Source organism: Cyprinodon variegatus, unplaced genomic scaffold (assembly GCF_000732505.1).
Source record: "Cyprinodon variegatus isolate N-32 unplaced genomic scaffold, C_variegatus-1.0 Scaffold338, whole genome shotgun sequence".
In the NCBI taxonomy this organism is placed as follows: Eukaryota; Metazoa; Chordata; class Actinopteri; order Cyprinodontiformes; family Cyprinodontidae; genus Cyprinodon; species Cyprinodon variegatus.
Window position 1 is genome coordinate 20,226 of NW_015150791.1, and position 25,914 is coordinate 46,139.

General features: G+C 36.1%; 1 protein-coding gene across 2 annotated transcripts in view; it reads left to right on the plus strand.

The window, feature by feature from the left end:
* The first annotated feature begins 729 nt into the window (after positions 1-729).
* Positions 730-25,914, plus strand: part of ca10 (carbonic anhydrase X) — a 348,187-nt gene continuing 323,002 nt past the window's right edge. For both annotated transcript variants that reach the window (XM_015385412.1, XM_015385413.1), the window contains exon 1: positions 730-1,328. In XM_015385412.1, coding sequence (XP_015240898.1) covers positions 1,265-1,328 — 64 coding nt within the window. In that variant the 5' untranslated portion in view covers positions 730-1,264. The remainder of the gene's footprint in view (positions 1,329-25,914) is intronic.

Genomic DNA, 25,914 nt, shown 5'->3' on the forward strand with positions numbered 1-25,914 from the left:
CAGCTTAATTTTTCTTCAGCTGAAGTTTTTTTTTTTGCAACTGAATTGTTTACAGCTGAATTTTTTGCATGCAAATTTTACCAGATATAAATTCAGTGTAAGGAATTCAATGTGTAAAAAAAATCAGTGTTTAAAATTCATAGTTAAAAAATTAAGTGTTTAAATTTCAGTGTACAAAAGGGGCAGAATCCAGTGAGACTGTTTTTCTTCCATACAGAAGGACTCATTGACTTCTGAGACGCCCCAGTTCTCTCCTCTCATGATGATCTCTGCACTGAGCCTTAAATTCACTCCAGAAGCTCAGATAAAGGGCGCGCTGGGTGTGTATAGAGAGACTAGGCTGCATCACTGTTACTATCTTTAGATACAAAAAAAAGCCGGAAACTGAACGACTGTGGACAATAAAATAAAATTACATCAATACGAATAAAAAAAAAGGAAAATGACAGATAAAAGTTGCTAATGAGTTTTAAGTAAACGGGACAGCTCAAACATGTTACATTTATTTATTATTATTATTATTAATATATATATATATTAACTTCTAGTGCTCTTATTGTATTTGCCTCCTACAACTGAATTAAAAAAATCAATATTTATAAAAACAAAATATATTTCCGACCTAAATATATTTTTTTAAACCTGTAGGGTTTTAATTTGAAAGCCGCTTTCCGGAAGTGCAGTTGGCACCTTCTTCAAATTGATGCTGGCACGTCCCGCTGACGCGCAGAAGTCTGGATCGGAGGTTTGCACCTGGAAGCGAGTTTTTGAGTTGTGGGTTCCTCTCCAGGCAGGAGAAAAGAACCCATAACTCTTCCAGATGCAATAATATCAATATCTTTCCGTTTCTAGTTTTACTTTCCCACAAATGTCTATGGGTTATAAATAAAAGACGCATAGATTTCTCTGAGCGCTTTTGCGGACGGGATGTCCACTAATGTATAAAGCGGACGGCACCGGATGGATGAGCGGACGGGTGGAGTGATGCGCTTGGAATATTACTATGAAGTAAACTACTGAAGGAATCTGTTCTTGGATCTTTCTGATCTGTGAAAACAATCGCCAGTCTTGTAGATCTGATTACCTGCTATGCGTCTGGTGTGGAGAATACCTGGCGGAAGGTGTGCAGCGGGATCCAGCCTGACAGGACACAACTTCAGCATCTGATAACCTGAAAGCCCCCGATTCACATTCGTTTCGCCCCATTTTTTTTTATTTAGATTTTTTTGCAATCGTGTGCGTGATGCGCGTGGAATGAGAACAGATGATGGATATAATTTGGGAGATATTGATCATTCTTCAAGCGAATGTGATCGTGTGCGTATCAGGTGAGTCGTTTGCGCCTTTTCGGGCTTGTGCAATCACAACATATAGACACGCATTTAAGCAAGAGATTATGGGACTTTTCGGGTTGATGTTTGACGTGGGGCGCAGTAGATGCGTGTGTTGGATAAAGACTCCACTGGAAAAGCGCTTCTGGATGCACTTGACGCCCTCAAATTTCGTTGCAGTTCATGTTCTTTGTGTTGCTTAAAGCATCAGCCACTCCGCATGTGTGCCAGTGATTGTTAAGATGGAATAAAACAAGCACTATGTGTATTTTTTTTTTCAGTTTCCATGACTGGATGCACAATATTTGACGCTTGATTGCCAGGTGTGGACTTTAAAATGCCAGAAAATTCAAATAAAATGTTTTTTTTAGAGTATATTTCTCTTCTTCTGGTTTTATAAACCCTCCCTCTGGTCCGAGTGAAGCCTTTGCGCTCCGGAAACTTCTTAGAAAGGAGCTTACGCACTCTGCAGTGTTGTTGCGCTGTAGATTTCACCGTGCGTAACCGTGCGATGATGAAGCGTCTTTTGCTTTTTTTTTTCCTTTCTGGTATCTCTGATGTTCAGTATGATTGCACTTTTAACGGGTCTGTTCATTAGTAGACCCCTGGATGCAATGATGACTTCTAACTTTTACTGTTGTTGAAAATGTTGAAATTGGAAATGGGCTATAAAACAGGTGGATATGTTCAGAGGTTCTAAATGACGCAAATCTGGGAATTAAATGGTAACTCGTGCGTATATCTGTCTGTGCATGGTATAATTTGTATTTATTCTTTAGGGGATGGTGATAAAAGAAATACACAAAAAATCAAGTAACTTGCCCCTCCCTGCTGCTTGTCTATGTGTTTCTATTATTCCTTTTGGTTAATTATTCCAATCCTTTTCCATGCTATTTTTCATTAATTTAGGGAAGTTGTTTGGTGAATATCACTTTTTAATGTTCATCCCCTTTCTTCTTTCATTTGTTAATTTTAAAAATGTTACTCTTATTTTTTGCATTTGCTTTTATTTGTAAAATTAGATTCAAATGTAAGATATTTGTCTCAGTTATAATTATAAATATCAAAGCTGAATTTAGCTTCTTTAGATAGGGGGAAAAAAATAACAGTCTGATCCTCTCATTTATGAGCGTCATTATTATATTTATTGATTCCATATCAATGACATTTGTGGAAAAGCCATGAATGAATAATGTAAAACTGCAGTAATCCAACACAAATAAAACGGATGACATACTGTAAAGGTCGTGGTCTCATATTGTGTTAACAGTTTAAAAGCTTGAGGCATTAGTCTGTGATGCAGGCTGATGGTTCTGCTTTTGATGTGGTGCTGCTTGTCTGATGGCAGCAGTTCAAGAAGCTCAGTGTGTGTGTGTGTGTGTGTGTAGGGGGGGTGTATTTATTACATAGAGGGACATTTTTCCATAAATCTTAGTACACAGAGCTCTAGTGGGGACCAATGTCTGGTCCCTATTGGTACAAATTCTGTTTTAGGCTTAGGTGTTAGGTTCAGGACTAAGGTGTGAATTGAGGTTAGGATTACGGTTAGGTATGAACTAATAATGATCACACATCTAAGATATTTGATTTCACAGAATCTCAATTTAATCGCTTGTTATGACCTGATAATACTATGTTGATGTAAACAATAATAATGCACTTGACACAACTTAAAATCTTTGCCCTGTTCGCAATGATTTTATGAACATTTCAGTTGATGAACCAAACTAATATATTGACGTTGGACAAACCTAATACACTTACTTTTAACTAAATTAACAAGAATTAATACTTGTATAGAAACCAGTTAATTTAAATCTAACCAAATTAGATTTTTCACATATGAGAATTTAGACAAGCCAATAAACCTAAAAACCATGTTTTTGGATTGTGGGAGGAAGCCGAAGTACCTGGAGACAACCAAGAGAGAAATGCAAACTCCATACAGAAAGATCCTGGGTCGGGATTCGAAGTGCTAGCCACTGAGCCACAGTGCAGTTCAAATTTGATCCAAACAAAAAAAAAATACCTGCAGGCCATGAATAAATATATACATATTCAGAGAAATCAAAAACTTTGTTTTGGGTCCTTTCTACTAGGGCTGTGAATCTTTGGGATTCCCACGATTCGATTTAGAATCGATTCTTGGGGTCACAATTCGATTTTTTTTGGATTCTTTTAAATCCAAATGATTCGAATCAGAAATTCAGAAATAATTTACGATTCAAAACAATTCTCAGGATCTATTACAGTCTGCTGGCATGAAAAAAGAGTACATTTATAAAGACTTTATAATTGTAAATGTTTTATTTTCCTATTGCAATAATGTAAACACCTAAAGATAAATTCTACCAACAACTTTTGGTGATGTCTTTCGAGATGAGAACGGGGATTTGAAGTACTCCCGAAATACTTAACTTTACCATTGCAATCTCTGCAAATCGCATGACTCATGTCAAGCCCTTTCTTACCCGGGCAGGGTTGAAGGTAAAATCCGAAGTGTTTCCAAAGGGTTGCTTTTAAAGACTGCAGAGGCGGTTGAATTTCTTTTTCTTCGTCCTCCATACTTTAGCGGCAACAAACACAGTAGCTCACACAACACTACACACCACTCTGTAGCCTGCTAGGCTAACGCTTGCATGCCTGTGCATAGCTCACACTGCTCATTGGTTTTGCCAAACACTACGGTGCCTGATAAGGCACATCTGCACCCACAAAAAAAATATTTTTTTAAAGAAAATGAGAATCGATTCTGAATCTTTAAATGTTAGAAACGCGATTTGAGCTCAAATAATTTTTTTCTGCACCCCTACTTTCAACGTGTATTTAGTTCAGGTTAAATCAAACTTGATGTCTCAAAATAAAAATAAAAAATGATTTACATAATCAAATCAATAATTTTATCTAGTTTAGAGTGAAAAGCATTAGTTTGAATGAGCAGTTACATGTTACACTTTTTTCAGTGTGTGTGTATGTTTATTTTACATATGTGCTAGCATCTTGTAAATCAGATCTCAATTTCCATTGTATATTTTTATGTCTGGAAATATGATTTATACAAAAAATGAAAATTTAAATGCAGTTCTGTGGAAAGGCTCTTTCCCATGTTTTTGGTTTGAAGTTCTAATGGTCATCATAGAACATTCTATATATATATATACATATAAATTATTTCACCAAATAGCAAACTTTATTGTGTAATTTCTCTTCTAAGAAACAAAGACAAATTCTAGGTTTAGTATAAGTGAGAAAATCAATGTTCCATTGAATAAATGGAGGAATAAATAAATAAAAAAATTGTTCTTACCATATAGGACTTATTTAAGGCATCACTTATAGGAGAGCTAAAATAATCGCTGAACACACTAAATATAATTTACATTAAGAATAAATAAATAAATAACACGTGGTCTTTTTGGAGAGGCTGGATCCTCTAAATCTGTGCCTTCCTTTTCTCTCTCTCTAAGTATGGAACAAGCAGTTCCATCTAGAAATATGTTACCATTGCGGCTGGTTTCATTACTTACATATTCACATACAAAGATAAATACATGATGTATATATTTTATTGTTTGTTAAATTCATGTTTAATTTGAAAACAGTCATAAGCTTGTGAGAAAACAAGGGAAGATAGGGGGCAGTGGGGGATTTGGTCTCTCCTTCAGGGGGGCAGTACCATCCTCCCCCCTATTAGTTAAAAAATTAGTTAGTTAAAAAATCAGACAGAATAAAAAAAAAATATTCCTTATAAATAATGTTGAACATTCCAACATTTAGAAAGATCATAAAGTTTTATATATTTCTGTATGGTAGGATTTGTTTTTGCAATGAACTTAAAGTCACAGTGAAGCTTAAAGTAGTAGCAGTAGTAGTAGTAGTAGTAGTAGTAGTAGTAATATCTATTGATAGAAATATAAGTACATATATTATTTTTTATCATTTACAAAGGGAAAGTCTCAATCTTAATGTGGGTCTTACCTTAGAAATCGCTATTTATAATTAAAGAGGGTCAGGTCTTGGATTTGTGAGCGTAGACATCTTTGTGCTACGATACGTAGATCAGAGCTGAAAAACTAGCGACTGTAGATATCGCCATGTGACCGAGGCAATTATAAAGGGTTGAACTGAGACAGTAGTGAACAATAGATGGCAGCAACACGCAGAAGAATGCTGTTACTCACGAGCATTTACACTTCAGTGACGTCCATGATGTTCACTGGTAATGAAGACTGATGTTACTCAGAGATTACTCCTCAAACTACTGAAAACAGTAACTTTCCTCCTTCTTTAGAGAGCATCAAATCTTGCCTCCTCAACTCCAATCATCCCGGGAGCACATGCCCCTTGCCTGGCCCTGGCTGCACGCCCACCGCGGCCTCTTTGCCCTCTGCCTTTCCCGCTTCCTCATCTAATAAGCCCCATGCCACAGTCAATGCTTGGACTCTGTAAATAGGTAATATATATGCTTCCAACAAATAAAACTTGGTCTGTTTAAATTGCTAAGCGCCATGCCAAGCTGCTCACTAAAACATGATAACGATGTGGAACAAAAAATGGGTATATTCCCTATCTTAGCCCTATATAAAATATATATTCTACACAGACTAGTAAAATACTATTTATAAAATTATCTATGTAAACAAACCTCATCATCACTTGATAGGGTGATGTGGATATTGTAGAAGACATTTTGTACCATGATGGCCTCCTTTTTGTTTGAAGGGGAGAAGCGGCTGGTGGAGCGGTTCATGTCCCTGCAGTCTGATCAGTAGATATCGCTGAAAATCTAACTTTGATTACATTTAATGAAAAAACGACTGTTATAATCATTGCTATTTTTTTTTTCAAATAATTCAATAAGAAACCAGTGAAAACATGAAAAAAACATCCATAAGCTGATACTACTATTTTTTTATTATAATTTTTTTTTAATAGATAAAAACAATCTTATTATAAGTAGGGGTGTGGTGAAAAGATCTATTTTGTCAAATATTTTGGACGCTAAATGTAATATCGATCTTTAAGTTCCTAATATCGATTTAAAAAAACAAAAACAAATTTTTTTTTAACCAAAAACAATGAGGGGAAATGGGTTACGTTCTGAACCTCCAGTCTGGCAGATGGCGCTGTGGAGCCTTTCGGCTGTGCGGTGCAGCTCCATACCTGTAGTTGAGGAAGTCACAGTAGAAGAATGTTGGCCTAGTGGTTAGAGCATTGTGCTTGTGCTCTGAGAAGGTTACAAGTAGCCAGTTTGATCCCAACAGCCTGCACTCTGGGTCTCTGAGCAAGACCCTTAACCCTACATTGCTCCCTTGTTGCTGCACAATGGCAGCCGTCTGCTCCCCAAGGGGAATGGGTTAAGTGCAGAGAGTGAATTTCTTTATTCTGAGATCAATAAGATTCTATTTCTATTTTTGAACATACACAGCACTTACTTTTTTATCTATATATTTAATTTTGATAGCTGTTGTAAACATTGCAATATATAGTGATATTGCAATATTGTCATAATATCTTATTGTGACCCAAGTATAGCGACACGAACAGTATAGTATCGCAACACCCCTGCCAATACCAAACAAAAGGGTGGAAGTTTTAATGTATTCAAGTTTTCAGTCCACTGCTCTTTGAAGAATGGGCTTAGGTGATTTTCTTTTAAATCTGGTATATTTGAGGATATATGTTTGCAAGAGAGGGAAAAATGAACTACCAAAGCACGGAAAATATTTGGGTCTGTCAGCTTCTCCAACCAGAACTTCCACCACTGAGGTGTGAGGAGTTGTCTGAGAGGTCAGATTGTTGCTGATGTTACCTGTTTAAATCACAGCTCCTGCAGAATAGGAATCTACTGCATAACCATCTTTTGATGAAGTTAAAGATAAACAAGGGATCTTTGGTCATCTTTTCGAGACAAAACAATGTTTTGTGGAATAAAATTTAAATGGAGAAATTATACAAAATGATACAAAAATGCCACCATGTTTCACTACCTCACAATGACAAGGCAATTATAATTTAATATTTCTCTGGGGCCCTCCGTGAAGCCAACATAAACAATGTATTTTCACTGTCCTTTGTTTAGAGCTGCTTTAAAAGACTTATAGAAAAAAAAATATGTTTCTACTTCATAAAAAAACAATTTCCCTTTAAGGATACATCAAAGTATGGACTGAATGATGTGCTTTATATTAAGCTTTGCATGCATGTACAGAAATTGAAATCGAGCTAAACCAGACCTATTAAGATGTCTGTTATGCAGCACAGTGGACCAAGGAGTTAGAACATGATTCTCGGTAGTGCCAAGACTTAAATCTGTGATGCAACCCAGAGCCAGCGCTTGGTGCAGGGAGGAAACATGCTTGGTGGGCCTCGAAAAGATTGAGCTCCTTCTGTACTGTAATTTTAAGATAGGGTTTAAAAAGAAGACATTTTCCTTTGCGTAATTGTAATAGAGTTAAGATGCTTAAACATAACAATAGAAACAAATAATTAAAATGTCCACTTAGCTGTGACAAAAGGGCTGGTGTATTAGTAAAAACAAATTACTACTAGAGATTACTCTGGAAACAATTAGAGAGGTAATGATTACATGATTATATTACACACTGATGCCTCTGACTCTGCTGAGGTTTCTTTGGAGAGAAACTCTACAGCACATATTTGATCATCATGCACAGCAAATGAAATAGGTTCACAGCAATTCTGTCAAGATTTTTGACAGAGTGAAGCATGGGCCCTAAAAGATTATCACATTTATTGCAATTTGATTATCTAACTTTAGAGTCAAGTTGCCTTTATTATGCCATATGATGAAAAAAAACCTACAACGATTCAACAAGGATATACTACAGAAAAAAATAAATCTTGTTCAACACTAATGTTCAAATCCCAATCCTTCTCCCTATTTGGATTAATCATTCATTTACTCTTGGGCTGAAACAATTAGTTGATTAATCATGACTAATTGATTATTGAAATTATCGTCAACTAATTTAGTAATTGATTATTTGTTAGCTTGAGTACAGAGACTGTAAGATATTCCTTTAGCTGAAAGAACAATGTAATCAAAGCAGTTATAGCAAAACTGTAAAAAATGTATAAACATTTTGCATTTGTGTTTATGTTTATGCATTTAGCAGACACTTTCATCAAAGGCTACTAACAAAATAGGCATTACCTGAAAGGGTCTTGCCTAAGGATCCACACTGGCAGCTCATTCCCCCCAGCGGGGAATCAAAACCAGGGCCTTTTTTGTGAAAGTCGAGTGGCTTATGGTTCTTTGAGCCAGCCAGCTAGGTTATCTCTCTCTAAAGCTTAGATTTTATTAAAATTTCTCCATCCAGAATTCCTCAGACGACTCACTTTAGCCTCACTCGGTTTAAATTCTGTCTAAAATCTCCTTTTTGGAACCTTTTGCCATCCGATTATAAATCTATTAATCAAAAAAAGAACCAAAAGATTAATCAGTTAGCAAACTAGAAGTTAGTTGCAGCTCTAATTTACTCGTGCTTTGCATAATAGCCTGATCGATTAGTTTTTCTTTCATCAGACTCTTGCTACGACAAACACTTTGTCAATAAGAGTGAAATCACATGCTTGTTCTTGTTTAGAAGTTTTTCTCTCTCTTTCTTTTAACAATAGAAACTCAAAAACCAAAGCACGGAGAAAAGCAGATTTTTGTTTCTTTTGCCTCTCATTGTTCTTTCTATTGAAAAAGAGAAAGTTGGCTAATTGCAGCTACTGTGATTTACTTATTAAATTTTTTTTAATAAAATTTAGTTTATCTCTGTCTATTCTGGAGGCCCCTAAGCACTTTCCCTGTTTACCTTCATGTCCATTATGGGTTCACTTTAGTTTTAAAGCATTTTTAGGCATGCCAGCAGAAAGTTTTGTGCCATTAAAATTCGTCTGAAATTTCCCACTGCAAGCAGTGCTGCGCTCACCCTGTGTATTTTGTTGAAGTTAAAATAATTTATTTGAAGGAGAGCAAAGATTGGTTGGTGAGAATTCAGGGTCTGTGTTTTTCATTAGCACATTCCAATCATCTACAGTGGCCTCCTCTCGAATGCTGTTTAAGGTCTCTACCTGAACCTTGGAAATACTTCTTTTCAGTTAAGATTCAGTCAAGATTCCATTTTTGTTTTCTCAGTTTCTTTTTTTTTCCTGAATTCCATTTACAGCACACACATTTCTGAAAGTAAAAATAAATAATACGCCACTCAGTTGATCAGCAGGCTACGTTCACACTGCAGCCTGAAGTGACCCAAATCTGATTTTTTTTTTGCCCTGTATCTGATCTTTTCATGCCTGTCTGAACAACAAAGCTCTGACCTGTGTCTGAACAGCCAGGTCACGCTTATCTGAACTGTATGCCATTAATTACCAACATAGGTCACAATTCTGCGTCTTGCTATGCAGAAGCGGCAAGAAAAACAACAACCATGACGACAATGTGGAGAGTAGTATTTATGTTTAACCATCTTGAAAACATTGCCTTTTTAAGGTTGGGAAAGATCGCTAGATGCGCTCCAGCAGTACCCTCCTTGCTTACTTCCGTAAACACAGAGCATACTTGCTTGTGATGTTATGCGTCCTCTACTGCACATGCGGGATACCTAGGTTGTATAAATGCAGTTCACACAGGAGATTACATACAAGGTGCATATATTTGGAATTGTGAACGGCAACGCAAAAAAATCGGATTTCACAAAAAAATCAGAATTGAACATTAAAGGGTGCAGTGTGAACATAACGTCAGTTTTCCATTTGCAAGCTCTTAAGATATTTTCTCAACGAACATGAATTTTGCAGCTGGAGCGAAGGATTCATACTGGTTGTTAACTCTATTTAGAAGGTGGATCTGGAACTAAGTGAAGTGAAAAAAAGCAGAGTGGGACCAAGGTGGCAAATTTAGGGAGGCATTTAGCGAAGTTGGTAAAAATTGATGGCCTGGGAATTAAGCAAAGCAATATTTGCAGAAGTTGAAGAAGCTGAAGTTTTAATTACATTCACGTCACGAAATCCAGTCAGGGAGTAGATGTGGCAGTGAATACAAGGTTTTAAATAAAAAAAAAAAATCAAGATAGAGGAAATAATGTTGACAAAGGAAGAGGTGGAAATGCTCTAAAGAGGATTTAAGGTGGCGTTTAAAAAAGCAGTTTTAATTTAGCCCTAGAAGGACTGTTTCTTCATCTTACCTCAAGACAGATGCCTTCATTGATTGCGGTACTCCTTTCATCTTCCGCATTTATCTTCTAGAGGCTAGCTCCCGTCAGCCATAACCTCTCCTAGCTCTGCTCCCTTGGCTGGCCTCTATGGTATACCACTGTCCTACTCCTGCTTTCAGTGTTCTGTCTTCTGGTGGTCCCGAACTGGGTCACGTATACTCAGAAGTACTGCTGAAAGCAACACGAGATTGTATTTCCCATACTGGTTCATTCTCTGGCCAAAAGCTTTGTTTGGCTTTCTACCTTTCGCCAACTGGGCCAAATAGCCTGCTATGCGAAATACCTTTGCTGGCCCGGTGAACAAGGCGAACAAAAGCAGACCAAACTGGCTAAATTTTTAAGGTTTCACATACGGTTTGAACGCACCTTTAAAAGATAAGTGACTTGTTGAATTCTGGAAAAAAAAAAAAAACATGACAAAGGAAACCTAAAACATAAACAAGAATGTTTTTGATTTATTTTTATTGTAGATTTAATCAATGTTAGGTAAAGCTATGGGTTTCATGATCGTAGCCCGAGTAGCTGATCTGGTTACTCACTTCATTCAACTGTCGTTCCCTCACCGTGCTCTAATTATTATTCATTTTATACACCTGCTCCCTCTGCTAGATATATATACAGGGTTCAGCCCAGCTATCGGGGCCAGATCATTATTCCTAGTTGTCCCTGGCTCATGTCCTGATTCTTGGAGCCCAGCAGATTGAGAGGGTTTGGAATTTGTCTCCTGTCTTATGATCGTGTCCCGGTTCTTCTCCGCAGAGCCCTCAGGGTTTGGCTCGGTTTCATGACAATGAAACAGATATTTAAAGTGAAAACAGAGGTTATCTTGGATTGTTATGGGGGATTTACACTACAAGTTATACCATGAAACTAGCTACACATTTTTCTTTTGATATGTGCTACTTTTTTTGTTGAATTGGAAGCAAGTTTTGTATGAGCTAGGGCTTAGGAAGAGGACTAAGACCTGCCAAAAGTTTTGTCAGCAGGTCTAAACAGTTAAGAAAGTGAAACAGTTTAGGGTCTCTCTACTATAAACTTTCAAGTCACATTGTGGTTTAATGTTTTAAAAACAACAGAAAATAATTCAAAAATATGTTAAAATTGCCAACATTTAAATAAAATAAAGAAAATCATAAAAATGTTTAAAATCAAATCCAAAAAATGAAATTGTTTCTGTTCCCCAAAAATTTTGAAATATTCTTTTGGTGGCTTAGAGAAAACTATGGTTAGTTTAACGTCACCAAAAGTAGGAGCAGCTTTATTGTTTAAAATAAATCTAGACTTGTCCTGTATATTTATAAATGCTTGTGTAAATTTGAGTCATGTTCCTGTTGAGGATATTTTGTATTTTTAAAAGTTTGCTTTAGTGACTCATTGCATCCCTGTTGAGCGGTGTTGGTCCCTCATGATTGACACCAAGGGTGAGCCCCTCCTCTCCACCGCCACCTACTCTCCCATTTCTCAGCAGCAAGCGACGCCTACTTATCACATAGTGTTATCAGTTCCCAATTGACTGCACATGCATAAAAGCAATAAACAGCATGCTCAAAGCACAGCTGACAGACATATATTTAAAACCAATGGTTGCGTGCCCAGTTTCTAATGTTACACTGGGCAATTACCCAGTTGGCCCATATCAAAAACATTTAATAGCTCTGTTGAGTCTGATTTTTTTTATTTTTATTTTTTTCATTTTGGCTCCACTCAATCATCTGTTAAAATAACTTGTCGGAAAAAAAAAATATATATATATATATAAGTGTTACAACTACAGATAAAGTGTCATATGTTCTTTGTGAAGTAGTAACAATCAAACAAAAAAGTGACAGGACCTGACAAATTTAATTTTCCTTTAAAACAACACATTGAACATGGATTATGGTCACTCTGTCTTTTCTAGATGTACATACCATAAAAATGAACTTATTAAGGGCGTGAAACTTTTCACTATTCCTAGTTCAATGGAACAGTCCCCCCAACTCCACGAAAGCACCATTTTAAGCATTAAGGTCTTCATATCTCCTCCAACCACCCACTCAGATCACAGAGATTACCAGCCTCTTATCTATACTCTTTTAAGATCAGCTGAAAGAACTGTTTTCTAATCAGATGTTCAGTTTTTACTATAGCCATATAGGGTCTTCTGCCTTTAGTCGTCTATACCTACTGTCTGAGGTGTAGGAATTACTTAAGAGTTAATGAGTCAATGCAATGAGCTGGTTTCCCTTAAATAGAAAACTCTGAGCCAATTTGACTGAATGATCTGGTTGAATTGTCCCTGTAAAGTGCTTTGAGATGACATATGTTGTGAATTGGCACTATATAAATAAATAGAACTGAATTGAAATTGTAGTACTTCAGGTTGCAATTCCATTATATTTGTACCTCAGTTATATAAAATATCTAGTTAGGTTTCTAAATGTAGCTTTAAAAACAAATCTTTAGTTTGTTAAAAGTAATGCAGAAATGTTTGACTGGTTGAGTCCTGCAATGATTCCTTAAAGCAGTGAACACAATGAGGCTACCAGTGTAATTCATTCTCACTTGGATTTACCTCGAGTGTAAAAAAATAAATAAAAAGAAACTTAATAATAGAAAAACTTTTGTGAACTGTATTGATTCTTTGATGTATTAACTCCAGAAGGCAACGTATCACTTAAAAACAAAAGAAAATGTACATGTTTGTCATTGCTTTATTTTCAAATAGTAAAGGGAGGTTTAATTGATAGCTTTTTCTCATAATATAGAACTGTGCCAACAAGTATACAAATCCTGGCAGGCCATTTTACACAAGATTTGAACACTGTTATTTTCTTTCTCCCTTTATCAAACAAATATTGCTGCAGTTAAAAACATAATCACATAGCAGTACAAACTACATAAATGACCCAGAATCGAAGTCTTAAGTAAGATTGTCATTGAAACTATGTATATGCCGTTGTCATGCAGACAAGGCAATGTATTTTCCAAGATGATAAACTTACCCAGCAGCAGAAAACCCTTGGTTCTTATAAATTATCTAAAGTGGCTCAATGATATTGAGGTCAAGAGACTTGGATTGCCAGTATGGTACTACTTGTTTTTGCTTTTTTTTACTTCCATAGCCAGCGACTTGGCTTTGTGTTTTGTATTTTCATTTTGACACTAACAAGTAGATCAAATGCGCAATTTTTTTTTTTGCTGATTTGCTGTATTATTTCCTCATACTTGAAACCATTAGGTTTAGGTTTATTAACTTGGATTACACATTCTAATAACATTAGCAATCTCAAAACTTTTGTTTTCAAATTTAGTTTCTTCGGTTGTAGTCATAGGAATCACATTTGGTGTCCACAGTTTCTGATGCTGTGTTGTGCATAGTAATTGTTGTCCTCTTGGGACTCAATATTGCAGCCTGTTTTGATCCATTATATCCTTAATTTATATTTTGCAATTAGCTCCAGCACTTTCTTTTTGATTCAACTAAGTTAACTTTGGCTTTATTTTGCAATTCAAACTATTTACTTTGTGGTTGTGACAACAACTGTTATCTATACACTGAACCCTTGCTTATATTCAGACTTAAAATACTGCTGGTTGACAGTCCCTTATCACCCTTTTATTTAACTACCTTTTATTGTTGATCCTTTTGCCCTGAATTTAGGAATAATAGGGCAACACCGGATAACAATTGTTAAAAATAGATTATTCAGTTCTCATTAATTATCTCTGAGGTTGGATTCCTCATTCATTTGATATTATTCCTGTAGGTATTCCACGGGTCTCTTTGGGATCAGATCAAAGTATTGGATGTTCAAAGAACCCCATTGTATGCCCCTTGATGCAGCCCACTGTGATGTTAAAAGAGATGAAGCAAGCCAAATGATGCTTTTGGTTTTATCCAGTCAATTGCAATCATTCAGCGAAGCTAATGTGCTCTGCCTTTTTATTGTTACAGCAATTTAAGCTTCCTGATTCTTTTATGTTCCATCTTGTTATTTGTGGATCCAGCTATCCAATGGCTACAAGTATTGATTCTATTCTCTCATAATCAGACCCTCTTTAGGTTTTACTTCTGCTCTTATGACCAAGCATGGATAAGAGAATCTGCCTGCCCATGCAACACTGTCTGGCTTTTTCAGGTATTCTTAAGAAGCAAAAAAAAAGTTATTGATTTTTTTTTTTTTTTTGCAGGCTCCAGCATGTAAGATCTATACAGACTATTTGTGTGTGCTTTTACGCAGTTTATTTCTTTAATGGCAAAAGGCCAGAACAAAAGTAGGCTGTGATGTTGAAGGCATTCATTAACTATTACAGTATATTCTCTCCTAAAGAATTTGTTTCTTTTCACCTTACTGGAAGAGCAATGATGACTGTATTCTGCCAGCTTTCATGTGGCAGACATCTGGGAAACACTGCATAGTGGGTTTACAAGCACTCGCTCACTCTCCCTCTCCCTCCAAGTGTCTTGACTCTATATTGAAGCAGATTTAAATTTGTTGAAGGGTAATACTAACAGCTAATAAGAGTAACCATAAAACCTAAGTGGACTGGCTAATTACCCAACTGAAAAAAAAAAATTGCATGCTGTTCAATCTGCTCTCCCCCGGGTTTCTCCCTCAACATAACACCTTTGACGCTTAGCACCAAAAAGTGACATAATAAACCAATGAATCCCAGTTATCGGTGCTGTATGATTATCAAAGCTACTTAAAAAAATGCTAAATTTAATTATGAAAGCACATTGGAAGAATAGTAAAATAAATATTATTTCCACTACTCATCTTTAACTTTTATTTTGCTTTGCACCATTATGAGTTAACACAGTGGTACAAGGTACCCTCCTCTTAACTCACAACAGGAGGGTTTCTGGTTTAAACCTTTTCTGAAGCCTTTCTATCAGGACTCTACTTGTTCTACCTGTCTCTCTGTGCTCAAAAGACCGAAGGCCAACAAGAAAGGTTAATTGGTGGTACTGTTGTTGGCTGAATGGGCTTTTGTCCGTATTTGCGAGTGTGTGGCGGTCTGACACACTTTTTTTTACAGCAACAAGCATGGCTTAATTAACCTCAAGACCCCTGGGTAAAGATTAGCTGTCAATTTTAGTTTAATTCCCAGAGTCCCAAAAGAGCTGGAAACAAGTATTTGATCTGATTAGGTGATTGACACAAAGAATGTGCTCTTTCAGGTTTGATAAGCAATTCTTGGTTATTGGTTAAGAATATTAAGAATAACTATACTATCTTTTCAAACCCAGTTTTACCCATTTTGCATTATCAAGATCAATAGTTAGTGCGATGTTGTGCACATTATTATCATTTAGTATTGCTGTGTAGATTAAGGAAAACCATTAATTCAATTAGGTCACCTTTGGCTTCCTTGATATTTTACTTCAAAGGTTTGATTATTCTGTGTTGTGAAAAAAAAACTTGATCTGTCATTGTCTAAAATGCCTCTTTTTAAAACCAGAACAGTCAGAAACATTTTGAATACATCTTGACATCTAAATGTGTAGTAGTGAAATTTTTTTCTGACTTGAGACTTAAATCTCGTGGTCTTTTCATTCTCTTGGTCCCACCACAATAACCTAGATTTATCTATTATTCGATTGCATCCTGATACCATTTTTAGGAAGTCCAAGAAAGGGAGTTGCACACCTAATAACGAGGTCATCCATCTATTCATTTTCCGTCTCGCTAATCCCAAGTGGGGTCGCGAAGGGTGCTGGTGCCTATCTCCAGCTGTCTTCAAGTGAGAGGCGGGGTACACCCTGGACAGGTGGCCAGTTCATCGCAGATGATGAGGTCAGTAGGTAATAAGATATTGGCCTGGTATTTTGGGAGAAATAAAGACATGCAATATGTTTATTAAAACCTTCATACCAGTACTTATTTTAAAAACGAACAAAGGCAAAATTGGAACTTGCAGGTAGAGGTGTGATTTCTTCTTGTCCAAATGATTTGAAATACATAAAAATACAGATACGGATTTGTAACAAAAATACGACTATTGAATTATATTTAACACTTTTTGGCAGGTTATTACCATGCTGGGCTGCTGAAAGGGTATTTCTTTAGGCTTCCTCCACAATTGTCAGATAAAATAAAAATTTTAGGTTCCTTTTTATTCTAGCCAGAGTCTCACAACCACAGTTTTTCCTGTTTGGTGGGCTGAATGAATGTTACACTCTCTCAGTTTAATGAAGGTTAAGCAATCTACCCTTCCAACAGCTTACACCAGGCTGACTGTGTTCATGGTTTACACAGGGTTTGGTCAGTGTTTCTAAATGATACAGATGTAAACGTTAACATGTTTGGGGCACAACAGTGTTGACTTATTTTTAATTTTGTAGACGTTTTTTATTGGCATCTTCAAATGAAGACCTTCAACATTGTTTGGAATGGAATAGAAAAAAACATTTATCGTTCTATAGTGGGGGAATTCAGGTATGACCGCGGCATCAACAAATATTGGTTTGCAGTTAAGTTTGAACTCAAATCAGAGTTAGCTACTCAAAGCCTGAGCCTTGGCTTCTTGACTGAAACCCCCCCCCCAAAAAAACAATAAACTAAATTTTCAATCTGGTTTGGAGGTCAGTGTGTTTTTAAGTTGAGCAATAAATAGATGAAACATACTCTAACATGTTTAGGCAATTTGTCTGATTGTGATTGTGATAAAGAAAGAGTAGACAAAAAAAGTGTTTTGGATGGGATTTGCAACGGTCTTTAATCTAACACTTTTATATAATAATAACAAACAATGCCTTTTTCTCCCATACCTACCCTTGAATAATGATGTAAACACAATCTACACCTATCCAGACTTCATGATTTGCAAAGGAACCTTCTTTATCATTGAAGTACAATTTATTTTGTGTCGGCAGGCCTAAAATTTGGACTTTCCTGATCCAGGTATTGTGAGAAATAATGAAAGAAAGAAGCTTTTGATTCCAAGCAATGCTCCAAGGATTTAGCCTCCTGAACTCTGTCAAGGATAAAGGCACCACAGAGCGACTCAGCTTTTCTACAGTTTTTTGACAATGTAGCTGTTAAAGGTAATCACAGCCTATGCTTAGAGAACAGCATGCCCTCAGTGAAACTTTGGAATACTAAATGGCATGATAAAAATCAAAGGATAGAGGGCTTTGGTGTATTTATGACAATAACACATGTCTCAACCACCCTGCCGTATGCCACCAGCCAAACAAGCATGTTACCAAGGACGCTCACAATCACTTCCTCCTCTGCTTTGAGTGAATGTAGCCCATGTTGCAAACCCCAGCGGCATATGGCACTTGCAGCGTGTTCTGTCTTGAATTCCTGCCCGTTCACTTCGTCGCTGTTGTCTGGTCAGTGTCAGCTTGCATCTGCTGCCCTTCTGCTCCGTTTGATTATGGGGCAGTTAACTTTAAACACCACCAGCTATTACACTGCAGCTCAGTTCAATCTGGAACTTGCTTTACAAACAACTTAATACTTTTAAATTAGACAGGTAGCTGCAAAATTCAACATAACTTAATCATTTAAGCTTTAATCTTATTTTTGGGGGGAGATATGAATATTAAGATTTAATTAAGTAATATTATATGACCAATGCTTACCAGTAACATCAAACAGTTAAGAAGCAGTCTCCCTCTTTTCTCTCTTTACATATATATATATATATTTTCGCCTGTGGATTATAAGTGCTCTATATCCTCCTTCGAACACTGATTTGATCTCCACCGATACTTCTATTAGATCCACCTCATTAGCTGCTAAATGGCTGCACTATGTTTCACAGCTTGGAGCAGATTTCATCTGAAGAGAGATTTTTAGTGGATTTAAGTGTTGTTTTACATATAAACAGCTGCCTGGTGCTAATTATGCAAATGAGAGTGATGAGACTGTGGCATGTAAAAACAACCCACAATGTTAATTATGTCATTAGAATTCATTTTAACCATTTTTTTTTTCAAACCGCTGTCATAATTTGCTTAATAATATTTTTCAGTGTCCAGAGCTGAGATTCATCAAAGCTACAGCATATATCAACTTGATCTTCTTAATTTTCTAAAAGGCTCAAGGAAAACATTATAAGTGCTAGCGGGTATAAGTGCATCACAGGTGTGGTGATGGTTTTAGAAGCAGTTGCTACGTCAATGAGAACAGTGAGTGAAGGTTACAGTGACACATATTGGAAAGCTTTATCAGCACCTGTGAAGTATTTGTTTGGATGGGTACTGGCAATATTTCTGAGAGTGAATCAGAATCAGAAGTTAGATTTCTTGCCAAGTATCTGTTCATATACAAGGAATAGGACATAGTGAGGCCAGCATAATAAAGTATAGTACTTTAATTCAAAACAATATAACAGCAGAGTAAAAACTGAAGATTTTAGAAATAATGTACAGTATGCATATAGGGTTCAGTCAGGTTAATGTAAGACTAAACATCCTCAATTAATAGTGATAAGCTGGAGTAAAACTAGAATTTAATGCTAAAAGTTTTAAAATACAGTTGGTAAGATAAGCTGATGTATAATTTGTACTAAAACAACCTACTTTTATTGATCTCATTCTTTTTATCCTCTTGCATGTATAACTATTATTTTGGAAAAAAATTAAAAGGGAAATATTTTGACAATTATTAACGGATTTTAGAACACTATATTTAGTAAACTTTAACACCAGTATAATGCCTTTAAATTCCCTTTGATCTTTCCATTAAACTTTACTAAAATTAAGTTTTAACTTAAATTATATATATAAAAAAAATAAGAATAAATAGGTTCAACATTTATTGCAGTTTTAAATTATCAGGAAAATGAGCATTTAAAAAAGTTTCTTCTGTCATTCTTCTTTCTTATAAAAGAGCTTTTTTGGACAGTTGTGTTTCTTTTGGGATTGTTTAGACCAAGCAGGTAAAGCATCAGTAAAACCAAGGTCAGACTGACTTTAAGCAGCCAGATGCAGGCAGAAAAATAAGACTTCAGATGTAGACTTAGACAAACTTTATCGTCATTTTTGATGCATAGTGTATACAAAACGAAATTTTGTAGCATACAGCTTTCAACAGCGCAATGAGATTGCAGTCGGAATAAGAGAGACATTACCAATATAAAATGCACCGGTGATCAGAATGTAACAATTTAGGAGAAATAGTTTAAAATAATGGCGAAAAAGGTTTTAATATGATAAGTTCAGCGCAGTGCAAAATAATATGGTGCAAAATGCAGTAGAAACATTAAGATGTGTCCTATTTAAAAGCATTATAAAAAGTTTGGCAACTTTGGTAGTTCAAAATAATGATGCAGAGTCTAGTTCAGAGTTCAACAGTTTAACTGTCCGATGGCAGTGTTGGAAAGCTGTTGCAGAACCTGCTCGACCTGCAGCAGATTCTGCAAAGCCTCTTCCCAGAGGGCAGCAGGGAGAACAGTCCATGGTGCGGGTGGGAAGGGGTCATTAACGATGTTACGGGACACGCTGGGATGAAATGTCCATAATGGAGGGAAGAGGAGCCCTGATGATCCTCTGTGCTCTCACCACACTTCTCACCTTCTTCCCGTCTGAGGCGCTGCAGCTTCCACACCACACACTGAGACAGCTGGTCAGAATGCTGTCTATGGTGCTTCTGTAGAAGGTTGTGAGGATGGGTGGGGGCAGGTGGGCTCTCCTCATCCCCTGCAGGAAGTAAAAGCGATTCTATGCCCTTTTGACCGGTGAGGTGGTGTTTACATTCCAGGTGAGGTTTTCTGTGATGTGCACCCCCAGGAATTTGGTGCTGCTGACCACCTCTACAGCTGAACTCAATGAGCCGCTCCCTCCTGTTTTCCTCCCCACATCTCCTCTAAGTCCTTCTCTCCTAGTTTTATTGATACTTTATCCGTCCTTAACTTTTTGCTATTAGTTTTTTCTACAGTACATCCTTCCTTTGTTCCTCCCCTTTCATATCATTATTCCCTCCATGTCCCTCCCTTATGTTCTACCTTTCTTACTTTCAGCTCTAATTCCTTCCCTCCATCTTTCTCCTTAATTTCCATCAATGTGTCTTTATTATTTCTTACCATTCTCCTTTCCTTACTTGTTCCAGTCCTCCTTGTGCCTTTCCTATTTCCCTTTTGTTTTTATTGCTTGCATTTCTTTGTTCATTCTTCCTTCTTTGAGACTTGCCTTTCTCCTCTTCTGATCTCCTGCTTTTGTTATCGTGCTTTTCTTCCTTGTCCTTCCTTCTTTGTTTCTGTCCGTCCTTTTTACCTTTTTAAATTCCCCCAATCCTTCTCAGTAAAGTTCAGTGTTCCTTCTTTTATTCAATCATTTGTTTATGTCCTTCCATGTATGTGTAATTAATCTCTTTCCTTTTTTCATAGTGCTGTCACTCCTTCCTTTTGACATTCTTTCCTTCTTTTTGTCATCACTCTCGGTTTGCTAGGTTGCATGTATAAAGTTCAGCTGCTATAAATTGAGAATGACTTTTGATGTTCTCTAGTCTGAAGAGCTTGGAAGTTTGTCATGAAAACTGTGAGGAAACCCCAAAATTAACAAGTTTTTTTTCACTGCTCATTTTGGTTGCAATGACAGTTTAGTTTCAGAGTCAACTACAGAAGGAAGGATGTGACCTCCTTGATGAGGCAGGAAAATAAAAGGATGTTGCTCATGGTGACAAACTTAAAATGATCAAGAACCCTTAAAGATGATCCTCTCTGTAATTTCGCCCAATTTTTTGTTTTCCAGTTGACAGTTTTGGCAGCTTTCTTGTCTCTCAGGCTCTCATCAACCTTGAATCCTCCCACCCTATAACCCTCTTAATGAGAAGAGTTTTCAATCTGTGATGCCTCGCTCAGGGTGGAAACTTCAACCTTTTGTGACTTGTTAGTTCATTTTTAGACAGTTTGGATTTCTAGCTTTTAGCAATGTTACATTTACTGTCATCTGCCATCTGTTTGCTGTGGAAACAGTGCACATAAAGTCAAATTCCATTTCAAGTATAGTGAAAATACATTTGTTTTTCTAAACATAACTATGAAAGAGCCATTTGAGAAATGGTGACTTTCTTGACAGATGTTAAAAGGCCTGAACAAAAAATATAGAATAAGTAACCAATTGACAACAGCTGTATCCTTAAGGTGAATCTGAGTATTATTCCCCTATTTTCTCAGAGTAAACCACTTTTAACAGACCTGGTCTCCAAATATCTCTGTCTTGTGTTGAAGTTTACAAACATTTTTACTATTTCACAGTTTTTCCACAATCTGTGGATAGTGGTAATCTTTATAAGCTAAATCCTGGAATGTCTATATATGTTTACAATAGTTTCCAGCAGTAGCTGCTGCTCGCTCGCCATGTTTTTTTTTTGTTTTTTTCACGTGGATCTGTCTGCGTAGATACAAATTTTTCGTATCACTCTCTGTGTAAATACTGTCTGCACAGAGTCTGCCCGGGGTGAGTGGAAGCCCAAAATGACATAATTTGGTCGCGCAGACCTTCCGGACACTTCAGCGATGAAACAGGTTTAATATTTTCTGGTAGAATTGGTCTAACTTTAAGTCTTGAATTAAAAATTTGTGACCAAACATTAACTGTGATGTCATTAAGTCGGTTTCTAACTAAACTGGCAACATGGTATACTGAATCGCCATTGCAATATTTATGATATATAAGTTTGTTTAACAATGGGTAGCAATTGACTGTAGTATATTGTGTAATACTGCATTCAAAGTGCCATCCTTTACAGTCTTAACGTGATATATTTAGACAATTAGTCATCCAGCCCTTAATGCCAACAACTGATGTCTGTTCAGTGCCTTTTTTTTCGCAGTATGCTTAGTGATTTTTTGGCTCAATTTTTAACTTAAGGGTTGATATCCTTTCTTACACTTTTTTTTTTTTTAGCATGTCCAATGCTTATTCCTTATGTCTTCAAAGCACAACATTATGTTCCCTCATTCTTTTGCCGCAGTGTGAATAATGTTTCAAGTTAAATATATACTCTGATCTCTGTCTTGTAAAATCATTGAACTTTGATTATCCCTGATTTTCCAAGTTACATGTATTATCTATGTTGGCTTATCAAAGAAACCTACCCCAAGGGTCTCCCAGGCCAGCAGAGATACATAGTCCCTCCAGCATATTCTAAGTCTCCCCCTGGGCCTCCTCAATCAATTGTAATTTTCGTCTGATTACCTGACTTAAAATGCCCCTATTTTGGCATAAAAATGCACCATGTTACTGAGCTCAAACTGTCTGAATCGTTCTTTATTAATTATGTATTTTTAAGTATATTAAATAAACTACTGGGAAGCAGGAAATGTGGTGTAAATTGATAAATATACCAACAAAACTGTGTGAGTTCTCAGTGACCACCCAGCATGCTGTCCCTGACCATCCTCTGCTCTGCAAGTTTTCTGCTCAGGAATCTGCAGTCTATCAGCCAGCTGGAGTGAGACGACCTCCAAGCCAGATGTAATTTACCACAGGGAGATGGGATGGTGTGAGTGTGTACATATGTGAGTGTAAATGTGAATGTTTGTAAGGGATTGATGGAGCTAGCAAGGACAAGATTACCCAGTCAGCAATGAGTGGCACAGACAGAAGGGTTGCGAAAAGGGGATCGCAGGCAGCTGTGGTGTCGGTAGTGATGTGACAGAGCTGCACTACAGGTGGAGACAGAGTTTTAATAAAGCTGGCCTCTCCGTACCATGTAGGGCCACAAGCTAATCGCCCCCAATTCCCTTGCACACAAACTCACATACACATACTAGCCATGTCAGGGAACCCAAATCTCCAACTGCTAATCTGATAATCCTGTGCAGATGGATGTCCTGCAGCAGGAATGGAAATCTCTGTGACAGATATGGAGTATCTTCAGTAGTAAGAGGAAGAATGATACTGTAATACAGGGAGCTGTTCTTAAACTTGCTTGCCTGGCTAGTTTTTCTGTGTCAGTCACTAAAATAATGAATACAGTCCAACATTTAAGTAGCTTTGATAAAGGTTTTCTGTGTATAATTTACTCTTAACACATGTTGTGTAGGCATGTTGGTCAGAAAGGTTAGGGATAATTTGCAACATGTTTGGCGTGTTTATAAAAAATAAAATAAAAAAATGATGTTGTAAAATGTGGTGTTTGTTCATCTAAAGGATCTTTTTTTCAGTTATTTTCTTTTGAAGGGTTCTGTAAAAAAAAAATTATAAATTAGCTTGTATCATAACTGTGATGGATGCCTTCTGGTTTTTTTAGAATGCCAAAAAATTTATTTCTGATGCATCAAGATGAGAAACAATCTATTTCTATTTTTAAAACATTTACACAGGTGCCAAGTTAGTTTTTCATGATTAAGCACAATCTAAAACAAACGTTTTAGAAAATGCAAGTATTTGCTTTTTGTAAATCTCGATTTAAAATCTGAGATTGAAGGGCTGTGACATCTCCAAAATAAACAAACAACAGATTAAAAAAGAAAAACAAGTAAAACAGTTTAATTAAAAATAAAATTCACTAGCTAATCAAAACTGTAAGATGGTTATTTTTGAAAAAAAAAACTAACAAATTATTTAATGTCCATTTGAATTCTTTATTGGTCATCCATGACTTGTTATATTTGTATATGTAAAGGGTATTTTATACTGTGGATCACCACCACCTTTCTGTTGTAAATAAGAAAATAATTTTAAGTTTACTGCTAACATGTTTGTTTCACTACATATAAAACAATAATCTATTTTTTTTTATTTCAATTGTTTAAAGGTGTCACAAATCCCTTTAGATTTATGCTCTGTTATATTTGCTGTTACCTCACCTTTTTCTTTATCAAGGACATTAAAAGGTGTAAAATCTTTATATAACTCTAGCCAAGAAAATCTAAACAGTTCATTTTTACTCTCAAAACCATTAAAGCTGCCTGTTCAAAACTTTGTTTCGATGTGTCTAAGTCAGGATTGTGATGGTTGATCTAAGGAAAAAAAATTGTGTAGGTTTTCGTATTTCTAATGCACTGCAACACATTTTTAATCTTTATTTTTTTAAATAATTAAAATGTAATTTAAATAATTAAAATTGAGAAGGTAAGTGTGACACTTTCTCAATGGAAGAAGACAACTTACATTTAAAATAATAAAAAAAAAACAATTGCAATGCCTTATTTAAATGCATATTATCAAATAATCTTTTTCCAAGAGTATATATACTCATTCCATTGGCAGATCGTCTATTTTACCTACTCAAACTAAGGGTAAATGCACTTATTGTAAGGATTCTTTTTTTCTTTTTTGCTGTGTGGTACATAAACAAGTGTTCTATTCTATAAAGCTGCAATTTAATCATGTCATAAATTAGCTGAAATGTTTATTCTCACCTCAGTGAACACATTTATGGTAATGCCTCACCTTCCATATCAAGTTATGATCTTTCTTAATGTAATTAAAACTTTACCTTAGCGCCTCTGTAATGTACAGAGTTGACAGTCACCATGCTGGCTTTGCTGTGTGCGTGCAAAATGTGCATGCTAAGATGCTGCCACTTGTGGCTGTCTTGTCACTGGCACAACTACAAAGGGTTTTATGGCTTCAAGCTCAGTAAGATCAGAGGCTAACACGCACACAGTTTCCCTTTTAAGACTCACTCAATTATTAAGGGCTGCTTCCTCATTCTTTACATGTCTACCAACACAAATAACGTATTTTCAGGTTGTGTTTTGGTTAAAGAGAAGTTAAGTGAAAGTTTAAAACTTGCAGAAACATAAGCACTAAAGGATGTTGGCTTTTCGGATGCTTTGTGTAGTTTATCATCTTCAGAGTAATCATCCCTGGCTTTTTATGAAAATCATGTATTTTTAAACTGTTCTAGTACTACCACATTATTTTTAGATGGACTTGGCAAGTTTTTTTCATTCCAGTTTAAAGTAGGACAGCATGTAGCATGAGATGTGTCTCTACTATTTCACACACAAAAAAAAATGGGTAGATGGGTTAAGGCACATTGGAAAAACGATCTAGATATAAGTAAACATTTGTTAAATTAAGTGTATTTACCCTTTATTTTAGCAGTTAAATGAGATAGTTTGCCAATGTGATGAGTATTTTCACTCTTAGAATAGGACAATTAGATAATATGCACTTGAAATAAGACAATGCAATTGGTTTTCCTTATTTTAAATGTAAATTGTCTCGCTGCATTGCCAAAGTGCCTCACTTTCCTCCTCAATTCAAGAAAAAATTAACTTATTTTAAGAAAAAAAAAAGACATGTAGATTTAATTTTATTTGCAGTGCAAATTGTTTTTCCTTCTAGTTCTGGCAATTTGTTCATGTGTGTGGGAAAAAAAAGGCTGAAGGCAAGTTTAACTGACATGACATGTATGTAGTTAGGTCAAAAGAGGTACAAGAGAACAAATCAGAAGTAG